Below are 19485 nucleotides of genomic sequence, written 5' to 3'. Positions count from 1 at the left end.
GGACACCCCATTTTGTTACTATTTTTTTTTAAACATGAAGTTTTTCATTAAGTCTAATGAAAAAGTTTGTATATTACTTAGCGTTCCACAGAATAAGCCATAGTGATATAATGTAGTATACATTCATTACATATAATTTTCTGACTCAACAGGTGTTTTAAGTTTTGTCATCGGATAAACTGGGGTTTGTGTTTTATTCTTTACGTTTAATTTTAAAGAGGTAACATAGGACTACATATGCCTATACCGTATTATCCCCCGTGTGCACACACACACGCGCACAGTCAGCAGCGTATTTACAAAACTAATCACGTACAGTACATTGCATGTATTAACATTGTCAAGGTGGTTGAGTTCTATTTTGTGTCGGAAACGCATCTGTAATTTAATTTACGCCTGTTCTACACACAGGAAAAATGAGTAATGTGTACAGTGGCCAGGTTTGATTTTATTCAGCAAGTGGGTGTGGATACGTAGAGACGAGGGAGGGGAGGACTCTAGAGAAAGAGAACGACGCACCAGCGAAAGTAGGATCTCAATAGTGTATGAAAAGCGTTGAAAGTCTTCAGAATACAGGCTCACCTGGTCCTTTAACGGATAGCGAGAGTAAACATGGCTCCGGATCGATTGCACTTGTTGTCCAAGGATTTCTGCCTCTTATTGTTTACGTTATTTTGTGCAGTTGAGAATTGCACTGGATTTAATTTAGATACGCGGTTCCCAGTCATCAAACAAGGACCAACTGAAGGCAGTTTCTTTGGGTTATCCGTGGCGTTGCACAAACAGACGAAAGGGGCCAACAGATACCTGTAAGTAGCCCGTTAATTATTTGGGAACGCGGGTCTCAAGAGAATGCCCAGCATTTCTGCATCGTTTCATTTTGAGACGCGTGGGAACCATCGCCATGTGAAAGCCGCTTATAATAATCACAGAAATGCCTCGTATATTTCTTTCTCTCGGGCTTTTCCTTGCTTTGAACATTTCAGTACCTTATTCTTTGTCTGTACAGTCTCGGAGAAAAGTTCCTTGTTTCAATAGTGCACTTGCTGTTAGGTAGCCAGACAAGTAGCGTAGAGGCAAATTTTCGTCAAGCACACCTCTTTTACTGCTGCCATTTGATTAGCTATTATTTAGCTATACCTTTTTTAAAACTTTGGCCCGAAATCATACGGACCTAACATGTATGGAGTACAGTCTCTACTTACTGTATTCCTTAGAACACACTTTTGCCTTTGTCACCTGTCACTGCACACCTTGCGTCCGTATTACTATTGATAACGGTAGATAACAGCTTCAAACTGAATCTATTTTTTTGTGTTTGTTGTGAAGTAACTACTGCTGATGTTGTTCTAAACAAAACGAAAAGCACGCATGGTAATACGGCGCATGGATTTTTCTGTTGCTTGACGTTGTGTAATTTTCTAGAACACATTTGATCAGCCTTGTAAACTGAATACTGCCTGCAACTGTAGTCAGAAATCCCTTAAGTACTGCACACGCTTGATCATGCGATTTATTTAAATTGCAATTGTTGAGCTAAGAAGCCGACATCAAAGGGCTCAAGATTGATCATGCTGTACAGACGAGGTTACTGTCATACTTTGGGAAATTCTTCAGCCAAAATTCTAATTGTTGTGCCTCAGTTTGCATCCATTCATACTGGGTGTAATGCGTGTCTGAGGTCTTTTGTCAAATTATTTGTTTAGGCCAGCGCCTCACATATGGGGAAAACAATGCAGTTTAACTTACCTCAAGTTCCTGGTTTAGAGCTCATGTTAATCATTAACAGCCTGTCTATGCATTCCACTTTTCAGAGCAGATAAAGTCTAAAGGAGAGCTGGCGAAGGTGTGGTAGACAAAATCACAGTGGTTAATTCATCCTTACAGATATCAAGGAACAAGGAACAGTTAGATAAGAGCATAACGTAGTCTTCTGTGTTGTAGCTACTAGTTGTAACAACTGCATAAATAGACGTCCACTCTGTAGTTAATACAGTATACTGTACATTGTTCTATGTACAACAATATACTGTGTGGTGAATTCTATGTTACTGCAGAAATTACTTTTCTACTTGATGCAGTCTTGTCTCTATACAGTGAAATTACCCTGAAAACACTGTGGATTTATTTTATGCCAGGAGATTCTGTCAAGCTCATTCTGTGTTGTTGTAGACACAGTAAAAGAGTAGGGTAAGGATGACAGTTAAGGCAGAACATTGCTCTCCATCATGGTGTCCTTATTGGGATGAAATTGGACTGTGTGCTGGGAATATCCTCTTGACCTGAGTATTAAAACAGATAATACATTCTCTTTAGAGTGGTGAAGCTATTGACTTTATTGTAGCTCATCCCTGCAGTAAGAACTAATGAATCAGACCTCTCTAATGGGAAGTGAGTTGTATGGAGACCTATAGCCTGCATGACCAGGGGATTTCATCGGTCCACATAATCAATTCTTTGACATTTTTCTTTGAATGAATCAGGAATTAAGTACATGCTGTCCTTGTGGTGAACTGCAGAAGGTGAAGGGGTGATTTCCCTTGTTGGTGTGGCCTGCATGACCCCATGCAGTACAAGAAAATCCTTTTCCCTCCTGCTGAGGTGGTTCAGATGTGTTTAAAAGTTATACTAAATTAGAACTTACAGGTGATGTGATGTAGTCCCATGACTGTCTTCTGAAGAGCCAGGGGACAAGTTAATTAAAATGTGATTGTAAACACTTAGTCCAGTGTGGGCACCTGAGTAGAGTGATTGTGACCCCTGACACACAGCGACTTGCTAATCCTTGGAAATGAATACAAATGAATGAACTGTTTCATTGTCACTGAAATTCATTGTCATTAGAATTGTTTTGCACCGATGTTGAGTTGTTTTATTTATTTTTATTGTGTGAATGGTCTATATTGTTATGATATGCCTTTTATATATTATATTATATTTACAATAAAAGATTTTACCATAGCCTTTAGAATATGAATTTAGAATGCAACCTGGCATGAGATTAATAATTATAACTACTGTAGAAGTACGATTATTTCTTGCAAAATCCGTTTTCTTGTAAAACATTCTTGTAGCAGAGGACCAATTACAAACAAAGCATACATGTTTGTAATTTCCCTTATTATTGAATGATTGATTGGCCTGGCTTTGCTGTGGTGAAAATAGGGCTTCTGGACCGTGGGATTACATTCATTTATGTTTCCATTGTTTAGGCTGTGCCAGCTAATTCTGGAGTACAAATGGGCATAGCTGTTATATGCAAGTCCTCTCTATCTGCCCCAGGCTGTTGCTCCCCACAGACACATGCTTTTGCAATAGAAGCATTTATGTGGCATGCAGTAACTAATTCAAGCTGTTTTTTCTACTACCAGTGGATCTGGCCCGCTGAATAAAACACAATCCAACTTTGATTAACTGGGCATTGCAGGGAAATATGAAATGCACACAGCCAGTCACGCAGAACTGACTTTCTTTCGTCCTTTTGTCCTGTACATCTGGTCTTTTATGCTTTAACAGATTTATAATGTACCTGAAAAGAACCTCACTGTTGTCAGATGTGAAAGTCATAATGCTATATTCAGTGCTGGATGCAAGAGAATAATTCATGCAAAGAATGTATAGCTCTGTTCTCGTTTCAATCCAAGTCTTAGCAGCATGTGATTGGAGGATATGGTTGTACCAGGGCCCACAGTAAGTTCTGAAGATGTTCCTTCTCAGCATCCTGAATACTCAGAGCCTGATGACAATTGCATTCTCCTCTGGGCAAGGTGCCCTCCGATCTCAGGTCTGTGCTGCCTCACAACATCTGCAGCACTATTTCAAAGACAGTGACCTCTGCCAGAGGCCACAGCTAGGACTGTGGTAGACGGTTACTCTTGTAACTCTGTTCCTTTAAATATAAAGACAATGATAGATATGTATGTACATAGTTGCATATGTAGAGAGAGAGAGAGAGGGAAGGAAGACAGCTAACCAGTGCTTATCAGCGTGTGACTTAGCTGTTGAGGTGAAGTGTACGGAAATAGGAAATGATCAAGGAGCCGATTCGGTAATGAATGCTTGTCCTGGGTCCTTCTGTGGCCTCTTCTGGGCAGCTGGATGGATGGGGGCATTTTGATGCTTCCTGGACATTGCTCTGCCCAGGAGACAACAGCAGGCACTACTTCAGCGGAGTCTCTTGGGAGTCCACAGACAGACCGTTGCCATGCTGCATCTGCAACCCAAGAGTGATGCAAGCAGGGTCACATGGGCTGGATAATAGGGCTGGTGGCGCCACTGAGCCAGCACAAGCAGTGGTGGTACGTGGACCTCTGTTGCAGCTAGGAACCATCGATGTGTCGTAATGGAGAAGAAGGGAAGCAGAAACATGACATGCATTTTCTGCCTCTGCAGCCAGGATAGCTCTGCAGTGCTTTCAGATGTGAAATGAGGTTCTACCATCTCACATGCAAGTGAAGTCATCATTCTTCATGGAATATTCCCTTGTTACATTGGCTTGCTGATTCTATAATGGCGGAGGATGCTGAGTTTTTTGTGCTGCTCTGCATTCCGTGTAAATGTAGCAACTCATCTGTTACCATCTACATTTTGAGTGATGGAGTCTAGTTCTCCCAGTGATTTTCATTTTGATGTATAATTTCGGCTGAATTATTGGTGGATGTAATGTTACCCACAGTCTTTGGTTTTGATATACACACACTTTGCATCTGATTATATTTACTCAGTTTGAAAAATGTGTGGTGGTAGTAGACAAGGGACTGTAATCTAGTCACAGAACATAACATAAATCGGAGTGCTTGTGCTTCGGTGGCTGGACATGATAGGCCCGGGCATTGTTGCAGCTACTGAGGCACTATTTGCTGAGACAATAAGGCAGGCCCGAGGGTTAGACTGAAGCCCATTTTACCAGTTTTCTGACATGCCATTTTGCTTTTGAGCACCGTGAAGATACTCAAACAGCCAAACAGCTCTGCCCCGATTGTTATGGCACTACGTGTTCCTCTGCCTTGACAGTCATGCTCTCATACTCTGATTGGCTCTTCTTGACCCTGAGCTATGTCTGGAATGCTGCCCCTTTAGCCTGCAATAGCTGATGAAAGGACTATGAAGCATCGCTGGCCCTCCCCTCAAGACGGAATGCTACTGCTCTCGGATCAGACCCAGTGCAGCAATAGGCGCTGTTGATCGGCCGCAGGACTTTGTTACATCTGAGAAGGCCAATCAATAGTGCCGGCGCTGACTCAAATGCGCATTTAATTAAGAGTGCTGCTGAGCTGGTGCACTGCACTCTGAGGGTCTGTGGCTTGGAGCCATGAGACTCAAGTCTTTAATTTGCTAGATTTAATTCAGCTTTAGAATACATATCACTGGTATGCGGGTATACTGTGGACTCTTGGGAAGGCAGCACAGTGCTGAAGAGCACACAGAATATCTGATTGCAGTCAATGTGTGCTGCTACCATGGGTCATATGTGTGACTTTTTTTTAGGTTGATGTTGATGTTTAGGTATCAACATGTACAGTGTGCATGCACACACTGAACATATGCTGGATATCATTTGAAAAAGCCAAAATGATTGAAAGCAATTATAAGTTAGGGCCCTTCAACTTCTCGGCATTGCTTAAACAATAATTCAAGAACTGGATTCTTTTGCTACTAAAGCATCTCTTCCATCTCGTTTCCTCCAGTCCTCAATACTTTCTGCCTTATCCTTAAATTCAATTCATATTTGTCCCTCTCATTCCCATTACAGGATGGCTTAGAATAATTGTTCCTGGAACAGCTCTTTTTTCTGCTGGCACTGTATCCAAGGGTCAAGAGCTGTAAAACATGGGTCAAGGCTTGATTGCAGTTGGTAGGAAAGCACCCGCCACAAATTATTAATGTGAGGCAGTCATAATGCGTCTATAATGCCGCACAGTGTCAGAGGGAACGGAGGAGGGTGTATAGGCTTCTGCTTGGCCCTCATCCAGTTACTCAGTCTTTTCATTGCCCCACACTGGCAAAAGGATCTTCCCCCACTCTGTGAGCAGCAAGCAGCACCCCAGTTATGGACAAATCTTAACTTGTTTACCTATTGCACAACACCTGAATATATATAACAAATACAGACATGTACACATGGATGGTTTAATAGCAATTTATATCACATTGCAGAGATGATCTTACAAATAATCAAGCACATGGCTAAGCATTTACCGAAATGTATGAAACTCACGCAGGAATGCATGTAAGAACAAGTTTTAGGGCACAAGTGAGAAATGGCACCTACAGTGCTGGCCAAAAGTATTGGCACCCCTGCAATTCTGTCAGATAATGCTCAATTTCTCCCAGAAAATGATTGCAATTACAAATGTTTTGGTAGTAATATCTTCATTTATTTTGCTTGCAATGAAAAAACACAAAAGACAATGAAAAAAAAATTAAATCAATTATCATTTTACACAAAACTCCAAAAATGGACCGGACAAAAGTATTGGCACCCTCAGCCTAATACTTGGTAGCACAACCTTTGGACAAAATAACTGCGAACAACCGCTTCCGGTATCCATCAATGAGTTTCTTACAATGCTCTGCTGGAATTTTAGACCATTCTTCTTTGGCAAACTGCTCCAGCTCCCTGAGATTTGAAGGGTGCCTTCTCCAAACTGCCATTTTCAGATCTCTCCACAAGTGTTCTATGGGATTCAGGTCTGGACTCATTGCTGGCCACTTTAGAAGTCTCCAGTGCTTTCCCTCAAACCATTTTCTAGTGCTTTTTGAAGTGTGCTTTGGGTCATTGTCCTGCTGGAAGACCCATGACCTCTGAGGGAGACCCAGCTTTCTCACACTGGGCCCTACATTACGCTGCAAAATTTGTTGGTAGTCTTCAGACTTCATAATGCCATGCACACGGTCAAGCAGTCCAGTGCCAGAGGCAGCAAAGCAACCCCAAAACATCAGGGAACCTCCGCCATGTTTGACTGTGGGGACCGTGTTCTTTTCTTTGAAGGCCTCGTTTTTTTTCCTGTAAACTCTATGTTGATGCCTTTTCCCAAAAAGCTCTACTTTTGTCTCATCTGACCAGAGAACATTCTTCCAAAATGTTTTTGGCTTTCTCAGGTAAGTTTTAGCAAACTCCAGCCTGGCTTTTTTATGTCTCTGGGTCAGAAGTGGAGTCTTCCTGGGTATCCTACCATAGAGTCCCTTTTCATTCAGACACCGACGGATAGTACGGGTTGACACTGTTGTACCCTCGGACTGCAGGACAGCTTGAACTTGTCTGGATGTTAGTTGAGGTTCTTTATCCACCATCCGCACAATCTTTCGTTGAAATCTCTCGTCAATTTTTCTTTTCCGTCCACATCTAGGGAGGTTAGCCACAGTGCCATGGGCTTTAAACCTATTGATGACACTGCGCACGGTAGACACAGGAACATTCAGGTCTTTGGAGATGGACTTGTAGCCTTGAGATTGCCCATGCTTCCTCACAATTTTGCTTCTCAAGTCCTCAGACAGTTCTTTGGTCTTCTTTCTTTTCTCCATACTCAATGTGGTACACACAAGGACACAGGACAGAGGTTGAGTCAACTTTAATCCATTTTAACTGGCTGCAAGTGTGATTTAGTGATTGCCACCACCTGTTATGTGTCACAGGTAAGTAACAGGTGCTGTTAATTACACAAATTAGAGAAGCATCACATGATTTTTCAAAGGGTGCCAATACTTTTGTCCGGCCCATTTTTGGAGTTTTGTGTAAATTGATACTTGATTTGACTTATTTTTCTTTCTCTTTTGTGTTTTTTTATTGCAAGCAAAATAAATGAAGATATTACTACCAAAACATTTGTAATTGCAATCATTTTCTGGGAGAAATTGAGCATTATCTGACAGAATTGCAGGGGTGCCAATACTTTTGGCCAGCACTGTATGTTTGTGGTGGAGCTAATTTGTGCACTCCACCCAGTGTGTCAGATTATTCATCACCCTGCACTGATCTAGTACGTCCCACACCAGAACTTCTCTGACATCTGAACTGTAAGAGCTGTTAATGTGGTCAGTTATAGGTTCTGGTGAAATGTCAGCACATTCTCCAAGTCTCAGCCTTCTCTTGCAGTTTTTATTTTTAATTGAACTGCGCCACAAGTCAAAACCTGTGTTTTATTAAACAGATCACATCAAAGCCTACACCAAACTGGCTGAAAATACGGTCTTAGATAATAACCAATAGGAAAATCTGTTACTCCTGTAACTTTTTAATGAAGCAGGAAAAAAAACCTGGGGTTATCTTGGGATGTTCTTGGGAAGCGAGCAATACCACAAATTTTGCTGGGCCAAGCCTTCCAGTAATGAACGGTAGGTTTTGACAGACAGTCTGATAACATGTTGGTAGAAGTTCAGAGAATTCTTAATCTGTTTCTGGGAATAGTTATTCAGTTATTCATCGTTATTCAATGACTATGACTAGAAGGTACATGCCGTCCAATTGGATTGCATAGTGAGGTGGGAGCTTTTCTCTGTAGCCCGGGGCACTGGTTGCTGTGATTTACTCCCACGCATGCGCTCGTCATGGCCTGTTCACTCCCTGTCTAATTGAAAACCTTGTCTCTTAATGAAATGTCCTCCTTAACGGTGCTCTTAAAGCTGTGTGTGTCAGCATTTCTGTTCTCATCAATCTTCTCTGTCAGCTTCAGTCCACGAGAAGTATCTCTTCTGCCCACTTTCCTGGTCACAACTATTTATGCGCTCTGGCCAGATTGTGCACATGCTTGATGACAATTGAGATGGCATACCTTACCTGGATGACACCGTGCTCATGGACATTGTACTAAGAACACACAGCCACAGTTACTACAGCAATAAACAATATTGCTCTAACAGTGACAATCGCTTTTGGGTACACAAGCAGTTCAAGCAGAGTTGTCAGTCATTATTATGAATCAAAAGTAGTTGCCATATAATGTCTGTGTCAACATACTCTTTAGTGGATGATGCTGTATTTTAGACAGACATCAGGCACCGAACCTGCAAAATGTCAATTTCAGCTATGATACATCTTAAAAAATGGTATATCTCTTATTTGTTTCTTAACAAATAAACCTTACTAATTGTTTTCAATGTCAGAAGTGGCATCAATATCAAAATCATCATAAAAACGTCATGAAAATTGTCTTGAGAAGTCTGTTTTACTTTGCCAAGGAAACCAAAATGTCATGATTTTCCCTAATGCATAACCCCTGCATAATTGACATTACTGATATCAAATATCTTGAGTTAAAGTGGAAAATCATCTCTTTTTTTGCTTCGATGGTATATTTGAAGATGCTTTAGCTTGGCAGGTTGAGTGTGTGAAATATTGTAACGACAGATTCTGATAATGTATGAACAAATGAACAACAGATGGTTGGAAAGCATTCCAGAGACCGGTTGCAGGTGAGCCTCCAAAGAGCTATTAGACAGGAAATACCTGTAGAGGGAACTGTGCTCTGCTGGACATAACAGGAAAAGGGCTTTTATATAATATTATTGTAAAACTTGGAATAGCGGGAGATATTTCACTGATATTTCACACAAGCAGGAAGTGAAATAGCGATGTGCTTCACACTGTTTTAACATGGTCACTTTGGGACCATCAGATGGTCTGCTAGAGGTCTGATATTAAATTACCACCTGAAATCTGACAGTAACCTTATGTCAAGTCCCCTATGCAGCTTAAGGCTTTTCAAGTTGCAGACTTGCTTGTTTGCCACCTCTGGGAGCCATTTCATGCATCCGAACATTATATTGTCTTGTAATTTTGTGACGCCAGACATGAAACAATGAGAACATTTGTGTTTTCTCATGATTGACTTCAGAGGTTGAAGGTTCCCAGCTGAAAACAGCAAAGAATCTATTTCTGTTGCAGCAAGTGGTTTGGGAGAGCTATATTTTTTCCAGAAAGAACATGTTGAACAGGTCAAATAATTGCTTTTGCAGAAAATGCATTAGCCATATGAAGGCTAGAGGTTGTGCAACAGACATCAGCCACTCCTCAGCTATCAAGTGCCTACAATCCATTGCATGTCAGTGCTGCTCCAGATGTGTATGAATAAGCTGCCCGTGAAAGGAAGTTGGCAGGTTGGCACGTATTGGCATGGCCTGTATTGGTTTGCATTGCTGCTCACAGCTGAGTTTTGCAGCCTCGTGTAGTTGTGAAGTATCGAAAGACCATAGATCTTGCATAGAGTTTGCAAAGTTACTCTAAGGTGCAACATGGCTGTTTGCTGTCCTTTTGGAAAAATAACTTTTGAGATGTTGGTGTGTGCTTGTTTCTTTCTACAGTGGTTCCTCTGTTCATGATTCAGTTAGCGAAGCTACTTGGTATAGGCCTTTGTATAGGACCATAGGCACACTCCCTGTAGCTAAGACATAATACACACTCACGGGTAGATGACACATAAGGTTGTTATGCACCATCATGTCAGTCAGGTACATTTCAAATGCAGCATTTTCCCCGGAAACCTCTTATTTATGACGCTAATCAGTGGATTGAAACCGAAAGGGCTGAAATCACTTAAAACATTTGACTAGCGCTGTGATGTGTGAGAGGTATTGATAGGTTTGAACAGTGATTGATCAGAAAGTGTTTCACCCCACCCCTGCAACACACTCCAGCTTTTTACTGAAGTTATCCTGGGGGAAGGAATGCTGACAGATTTCTTCATTGACATGTTTTGACCTTCCACTTTTTTCACAATCAGTAAAAATACATGTGATGTGTTTTTACTTACATGGTCAAGATTTGCAAGCAGAGGTTTGCTGCAACAGAGCAGTGCTTGCAGAGTGCGTTGTGCTTTCCAATGGGATGGTAGTCACTGTGAGTGGGAGTCGTGTTGAGTGAGGCACTGACACACCTGAGAGGGCGTAGTCACTCTGAGGGTAGGCGGCTTTATCACACCAGCAGGAAGTTTGACTTTCAGAAACACCTTTAAAAGCTGTGTAAACATATGGCCTAACACTGGGGCACAAGGGCACTCAGGTGAAGTATTATGTTAATTTCACCCCTTATCACTTTCCATATCACCAACATGGGCATGAAGTCCCTAACGTGTTGAATAACATCTGGACACTGACAGTGTTCGTGGGATACGTTACTTTTACATTATGTTTTTCGTCAAGCACATACCTTGCAGTTTGATGTAAAGTCAATGGGTGATTACAATCTGTGTGTGTTGTTCTACAGGAGTTTTTTATGCTAGGGTGGGGTGATATGCATTTAGTTATATTCACCATAGGGGTTGACCTTTTTTTGACTGTATTTGCACTGAGCTTCAAAGACTCACTTACTCTTTGTATACTGAGGAATCGCTTTGCTCACATTTTTGTCACAGCTGCACCTTCTAACTGATGTATACAGATGGGTCTTAGTGGCATTACTGGGATGCATGGCTCACTGCCCTAGCCACTTTTCCATGTAGTCCATGCGGATGCCCTGCTAAGGGGGACCATCCGAGACTCTTATTTCAGGTTGTTAGACGTGCAGTATATGATAGCTGTCTCTGCGGTCAAGAACAGCAGATCACCCCAGCAGCTCAGTCTCCATGCAGGACTTGTCAGTTCTTCCTTCTGTCAGCCCTTTCGCTGAGTGCTTCACATCAGCCCATAAGAATCTCATCTCCACGGGGGTTGACCGAGGCAGCGTGCTGTACTCGCAGGTACTGCTGGCAGGCAGCTAGCCAGGCCAACAGCTCGCATCCTGCCTCATTGGCTGCTTATCTGAGCGTGCATGCCTGCTGGCTCCTTACCCCGAACCTTGCATAGACTTGACCTGTTCTTCACCCACACACCTTGACGCACCACAACCTGCACCCTCATTCTGTGCGACCAGGTTCCTCTATCTTCTCAGACAATCTTGCAGAAAGCTTCCTTATCTCAGAAGTCAAGCAGATGTGGGTAAGGAGTTGACTGCACAAGATATGAGATGGGTACAAAACAGAAATGAAATGCATGGTCTACGTGCCTGCATGTCTGGATGAGGTTATGCTCCAGCTGCATTCATCCCCTTGACATGTGTAATACAATGGTGATTTAACAGAAGGCATGAAAGGGTGTGATCAATTTCCTTTTTTTGTAAATCAATTTTGAGTTGTTTCTTGATCAAATGTTGACTGATGTCCAAATAATAAAAATCACAAAAAATGTCCCTCATAAAATTGTTATTGGTATGATTGCTGCCTTACCAGGACAAAGCTGTGGGAACATTTTAACATGCTGTGAGGGAAGTGGTTCAGACGAGTCTCAAACCAAAAGGAAATGGTTAGATTACCATTCTGTGTTGTTTACATGCAATTTCTTTGTAAAACAGTATTCAAAGTCAAAGTCAAAAGTCAACTTTATTGTCAGTTCTCCAATATGCACAGGACAAATGGAGGATTGAAACTGCATTTCTCTCAGGCCCACGGTGACAATACAACAGTTAGACGTAACACAGTGACACTGAGAGACAAGAACAAGAATTTCAACAGATATACAATAAACACAAAATGGCTCAATAACACAGACATAAATAAAAATGTGTGACATTAGAGACAGAACAAGCTACAAATATTTACAGCAAGGGCATCAAGGCATATGGTAGATTTAGAAATATAAAAATATAAATATAAATGTAAATTCCACAGGATATGATGTAGACTATACACTGTAGGCTATAGACTACAGTTTGCGGAGAGCTTTTTTGGCCAGTGATGTGGTGTTGTTTGACCAGGAGAGGTCCTCTGTTATGTGCACACCCAGAAACTTGGTGCTGCTCACCCTCTCCACATCTGCACCATTGATGGTCAGAGGATGATGCTGGGTGTGCTCTCTCCTGAAGTCGACGACCATCTCCTTTGTTTTCTTCACATTCAGGGAGAGATTGTTGTCACCACACCACTTGGCAAGTTGGCTCACCTCTGTCCTGTAGTTAGCCTCATATTTGTTGGTGATGAGACCCATAACAGTTGTGTCATCCGCAAACTTGATGAAGATGTTGGAGCTGTACTTTGGTGTGCAGTCATGGGTCAGCAGCGTAAAGAGAAGGGGGCTAAGCACACATCCCTGAGGGGCCCCAGTGTTCAGTATGATGTTGCTGGATGTGGGGTTGCCGACCCGAACTGCCTGTGGTCTTCCAGTGAGGAAGTCCAGTAACCAGTTGCATAGTGAAGTGCTAAGGCCCAGGTGATCCAGTTTCTGAATTACTGCATGGATTGTGTTGAATGCTGAGCTGAAGTCTATGAACAGCATCGTTTGAAGGTCACATTTATTTGAAAAAAAAAAGAGATTGTAATGTTACTTTTGTAATGGTAAATCCTTACCTTACTGTGGATTGTATGTGTCCAGTATCTGCTGATGGGGACTCAGCCAACAGTTGTGTACAGCTTGTGTATGGCATACAGCTTGTGTATGGCAGTTTGCTAGGTAGCTGGTGTTACCTGTGATTTGACAGATAATATTTTAGTTGTGAACTTACTAACAGAGTGTAAAATAATGACATTAGAAAATAGTAAAATAGAAAAATTCAATAAAAAAATTGTGTATATGAAGTCTTGACAGACAGACAGATACACAAGCATACACAAGCATACTCAATAATTCTTGAAGGGTCAGCCCACCTTAACTGTAGGAATAACAACAAGTTCACGGACAAAAAAAAAAAAAAACAATACACAGGTGTTATTCACACCCACATCAGGGTGACAAGCCAGTACATTTGTTCATGACAAGATAAATCTGAGCACCAGTGTTGGTTTCAAACTGCAAGCTGAAGAAGTGTGACAGATGAGAGCAAAATGACCAGAGCTCACTGAATATTGTGCAAATAGTTAGCTGTTCAGGGTTAGTCTGTCTGCTTTGTAGTTTCATTTTCATGCGAAACATCATTTTCCTAAGGATATTTGCATGCTGTGGAAAAATGAAGGGGGGGCTTCCGTAGCAGGTGATACTGCTACTACTACTACTACTGTTTTTTAATATATATAAAACCCAGCGCTCACAATTTGCAAAAAACGCAAAAAAAGCTTTTCTTATATACTATTCATATACACATATACTAAGCTTTGCAATACTCACACAAAGACAAGTTTCATTGTGTGCTTTCTTCAGCAGCAACAGGTCAGGTCAGCTATGTTAAATAACAGACACATGATATCAGTTCTGACATCAAACACTATGTGTGTGATGTTACATTCAGCTCATGATATTATACAATACATGAATTTTATCCATGTGATTTTTGTCCATCTGACCTGCAATTTTTCTTTTGTATGTAGATGTAGAAAACAGTCTACATCTACAACTCCCTTTTAAGACTGCTGTTTTTACACATAACCCAACAACTTTGGCTTCTTGCCACTCACATCTCACGTCAAAAGCTTTGAGCACAGAAACATGAAAAGCCTTTAATACCTCATGTGCTAGAAACAGCCAGATTGCAGTCAGAAACAGAAGGCCTCCAGTCAGTGTTTAGAAAATCCAAATGTACAAGCATGCACGCTAGCCTAACTAAATTAAATAAAACATATCTGATTAATCTACCAATTAAGCAATGCTACTAATAGGAAAAAATATCAGCTAATTTTTGGACTGACTGACTGCCCCTCATACTGTCATACTTATTTGCTGTTCTTGAGAAACTGCTGTGAAGACAGTGAATTATGTGTCAAGAATGAGTAGTTTATCATTTGTATTACTCAGCCTCATATTTGTGACACAGCTTGCAACATATTTCACAATAAATAATAAAAATAAAATGAAGAGGTGTGAGTGCAGGTAAATGAAATCCATATGCACTAAAACATCTTCAGGCCTGGTGCATGCATCAGGTCTCGGGAGTGAAAACCAGATGCTAACCTTCTGCTCTCTCTCTCTCTTTTCTCGCAGAACATAAAATAGACCTGAAACAATACTGAATTGACATTTATACACTGTGTGCTTTTCCTCAGTAGAACATATGGCCTGTCTCTGGTCTTTTCAACATGTGATGGATGGTTTTGCTCTGTCGTGGTTGCCTCTGTCTCTGTCAAACTCACCTGTAACTCTTACTGTGTGTGTCTGTTCTTTGTCTGTCCTAACATTGGTTTTTCCTTCATAACAAACTGTCTGACTGTGAGAGTATGATCTGCATGCCCCTTATTGCTGGAAGTGTTTTTTGTGCAGTGATTCCTATAAATAAGCAGCTTTGCTCATGCTCTCCTTTGGACAACAAATTGGAATGAATGGGTTTTTTGGCTGAGCAGTGTCACACGGACAGACCTTTAGTGCTGTATTGAGCTGCTTCTGAGCAACCGCGCACAGATTGACTACAGAAATAAAGATCCATTAGTATGCCGACACTAAGTGAACCCTAATACTGTTAGCACGTGTGGCAGCACTATGTTTGATCAGCAGAAGTGTTGTTCTTTTTCATTTACAGATGGGCAGCTATCTCCCGGGGCTGCTACATTTCCTGTATACCTCTGTAGCAGAGTGATGAGTCAGAGGGCTGTTTTCAAAGAAGAACGCAGGCAAATGTGGCCTGCTCACCACTGCTAAAACTAATGAGTTACTGTGGTCTCGTGCCCCTAGCTGGATTAAAACCACAACTTTCGATCCACCTTATCATTACACGTATGAAATTTGTTGTTCATTGAAACTGTTCTACTTGTCACGGCATTTTTGGGTCTTCCTAAAACAGAATCCCCCATTTCTACAGGGGTTTTGTAAGTTGCCTATTTCCACAGATCCCCGCTCTTCCCTAGTAGCTTACCTTGCCCGTAACATCTGCCACCAGTAAAATTAAGTTATAGCTCTTAAACAGTGGCCTCATCCCCACGTGGGCCGCGCCTTGTTTCAGGTGAATGGGCTGATGGGTGACTCAGTGCCATCTGCCATATGGCCTATTCCCAGCAAGGTCAATAAGAACACCATGCTATGTCTAAAAGTGTCTTTTTTATTATTTTAGATGCCAGGAAAGCAGTTACTCATCTTACCTGTCACTGCAATGATATCTCCACAGACAAGTGTTTGCTATAACAGTGCATTTGGAAGGAATTCTTGCAGGTCTCCTACACCGAGGGTTTGACTCCCTCAAATTCCTCAGGTCTGCCTCATTCTGTTGGATTAGTGTAATTGGTGTGAGCGTATAGGGAAGGTTTTGCTCACTGCAGCATGTGAGAAGAGTTAGAAGTGGTGCTCTTTTCCAAGTTAAAGTGGCCAGGCATCCTATAAATTACAGGGCAACTCTGACAGCAAAAACTGTCTCCTACTATGTTTGATGTTATGTGTGGATATGTATCAGATCGTGCCTGATTTTAAGTTGTGTCCAGTGCTGTTTCACAGCCCCAGTGATGTGACTGGAACATTGCAGTCTGACCACTCTTCCATTCATTTTGTCCTCAGTGTTACCTCCCAGTTAGCGCTAGTCCAGATGTAGCATTTTGACTTTATAATGTGAAGGTGGTGCGTCCAATGCGACTAAGCCCAGTATCCAGCGGCAAGGTGATGGAAAACGCTTCCAAATTCAGTTGCAGTTGACATTAGGTGGAGGTAATTCAAGCATGTATAGCCATTATCAGATGCTGTATTTTTGTCTTCTTATCATTTGGATAAGATTATCATTACCTCTTGGTCTGTGTCAGAGACACGTGATATTGAGAATACTAGTGCATTCGTGATTTTGAACTGGAATTGTCCTGAGCAGAGCAGTTGCTTATCTCCCAATGATTAGAGATGTTCCTAAAGCGTGGAGTCTTCATGGCGATGCCAAGCATCAAACCATCGCAGTTTTCCTGTGAGGTGTTGTTTGCATTTGAATCCTGATTCTGTGCATGGTGTTGGGCTTTATTTACATTTTATTTATTTATGCTTTCTAGAGAAATACAATAAACTGTCACGCCCTCCCTGAGCAGGGATATTGCAAGCCTGTCAGCCTTGGCGGTCTACCTTCCTACAGATACGCCAGGCAATGTCGTTGTCTTAAGGGGTTATCGCGCTATCCCCGAAACCTCTCAGGGCGGCGTGCAGCTAGTACACATTCGGCTTGCTTAAATACAACAGAAAGAAATGAAAGATTGACGTTACCTACAGTTTCGGACACGGACGCCAAAGCTTCGCCCTTTCCGTGGCCAGCCCGCACCAGTCGCCCCGCGACGGACAGCCCGGCCTTGGTGTAGCGAAGAGAGAGTAGCGTTCGCTGGATTTCTTGCGTTTGCGTCGTTCAGTTTTAATATCTAAAAGGTCCCCGTTCACTTCTGTTGCGCTATGCTTGTTAACGCTCTTCGGTTGGTCGCCTTCCCAGGACTTAACACATAGAAAAGGAAATCGCGCAAAAAAAATGTCGTTTTAGTGTTTTAGGGACCCACTAATACTAACAATGAAATTTACTCAAATAAATCTGACAAAACAGGTATCAATAGTAATAACAGGCTCATCTGGGGACTAATAAGATCTCCTGGCACTCTCAAGGGTCATTTTAGATCTCACAGGAAATGGCCTGTCCGTAACAAAACAGAACTTTGTTCTCTCTCCTTGTCTCATTCTATCTTGGATCAAATGACTCTGGAGGCCTCCATGCTGTTGGCCTATGCAGGCAAAAATGGTAGACATTTAATCAGTTTGCACAAGCTCTTTTCTTGTTTTTAAAGATGTGTTTACAGTGCATTCTTTATAATTCTTTATATCACCGTGGCATTTTGTGGACAGGTAGGCACATCAAATCAGCGTGCCTGCTTTCAGCCACTAAGGTACTATGAATGGAATCTTTTACTGCTGTGTTTTGGACGGGCTTGTTCCCACCAAAGACTCTGTTGCCTGATATACCCAGTGGGAGTGTGAGGTCCAGCCAGTCCAACTGCTGTAGCTACTCCGGAGCTTGGGTCAGTGGAGCATGGCACTGCCATTGTTTAGGAGGCAGCTGAGAGTGTGCATGCCATGGATTTGCCAGCTATACATGAAAGTATAAGAGCCCCCTTTTCTGCTGGCTACATATCAGGGGCTGGACTGGGATGCATGGCCAGGAGACTGAGATGGAAATGTATTATATGTTTAAATTCCCTCCAGGGATGTGAAGTGCCTTATCAAACACATTACCATTACACAATGCTTTTAACATAACGTTTGTCTCTTTAATGTCGGGCATGTTAATACATAGAAGGCATTTTGAAGAATTCACCATCTCTTACTCTTACCAACCAACCCCAGCCAATGCTGTGTTGAAGAAACTAGCAAAGGTTGTGTCTATACAAAAAAAAATCCTGAAGAGCCACTCTTTTGAAAAGATGCAAGGTTAAGTCATATTTCAGAAAGCATGCGTATATGCTAACGCATGCATGCACACCTCTGCAGTACACATTTTCCAAGTAAGAGGTTAACCTCTCTGTTTCTTAGTTGTGTGGCCTTCCATCTGGCTTTCAGACAGCCCCCACTCTCCCTGGCACACAGCAAATCTATGGAATTTCTGATAATGTCTCTTACTGAGTAATCATAAGCCAGGGTTTCTCTCTCTCACTGTGAGTAAGAAGCAACTTTGACACTTGTGTTCTTTAGTAGTAGATTCCTGGCTGAAATATGTCAGGCCTCTGCTCTTTGTTAAAGTTAAGCCAGTCCCTGGTACCATTATTACAGAGGCATTATCACCACCACAGAACAAACAAGATCCGCAGTTTATTGCCCAAGCAAGTGGAAACATGCCAAATCCCTACCCCTTGGTTTTGAATTTCTTTGGAGCAGTGATTTCTGGAATATCTCTAGTGCTTATTCTTTAAATGGTTGAGGATTCAGTCACATGGCCAACAAGAATGAGCAGTACGCTCTTCTAGCTCTGGCTTGTGGCTGGCTTGCCCTACAAGGCTTGGCACTGTGCAAGTCTGCGTTCTTGACATCTGTTAACCCCAGAAGTGCAGCTTGGGTAAATATTAACACCTACATTGGACTAATGGTGCCAACAGGAACTAACAGCAAAATCTTGAGCCTTTCTTTTTGAAGCTTCCAAATCAACTCTGCTTGTCTAGAAACAGACAGGCTATTCTGTTGCCCATGTTTATAAAAGTGTATTTCAAACAGAACACACCAATTCACTAATCAGAATTTCGACTCACACCCACAGAAGAACTGTCAGAGAAAATTAATTGAAGTTACTGTTTGCTATCGAGCATTTGTCAGCAATATTTGTTCAGTCTTACTCATGAATGAGCTATGGACAGGGATCATGAAACTTCGTGTTGTTCCATAATCAAAGATTGCCATTTTACAGTTTGTTCCTGGAGCAGGTTACACCCATTTAGAAATGTGTGTTTATAAGACACATTCTGTTTTGCTTTGATGATGTCACCTCATCTAAACTGTGCAATTGCATGGACACTGATTTTTCAAAGCCTTGAGGTATTGAAAACCGTGAGCAGTGAAATCTCTTTATCAACAGAGCCATTGAGTCACATCCTGAAAGCTTGAGTCAACAGTTGTACATTTTTACCTTTGGACCGAAGCCTTTCCTGTTGAAATGATACGGAAAAT

General features: G+C 41.8%; 1 protein-coding gene across 2 annotated transcripts in view; it reads left to right on the top strand.

The window, feature by feature from the left end:
• The first annotated feature begins 536 nt into the window (after nucleotides 1–536).
• LOC118793919 (integrin alpha-3-like) overlaps nucleotides 537–19485 on the top strand; it is a 35230-nt gene continuing 16281 nt past the window's right edge. For both annotated transcript variants that reach the window (XM_036552003.1, XM_036552002.1), the window contains exon 1: nucleotides 537–809. In XM_036552003.1, coding sequence (XP_036407896.1) covers nucleotides 613–809 — 197 coding nt within the window. In that variant the 5' untranslated portion in view covers nucleotides 537–612. The remainder of the gene's footprint in view (nucleotides 810–19485) is intronic.

Source organism: Megalops cyprinoides, chromosome 19 (assembly GCF_013368585.1).
Source record: "Megalops cyprinoides isolate fMegCyp1 chromosome 19, fMegCyp1.pri, whole genome shotgun sequence".
NCBI classification, from domain to species: Eukaryota; Metazoa; Chordata; class Actinopteri; order Elopiformes; family Megalopidae; genus Megalops; species Megalops cyprinoides.
This window is presented reverse-complemented; position numbering and strand designations above follow the sequence as displayed.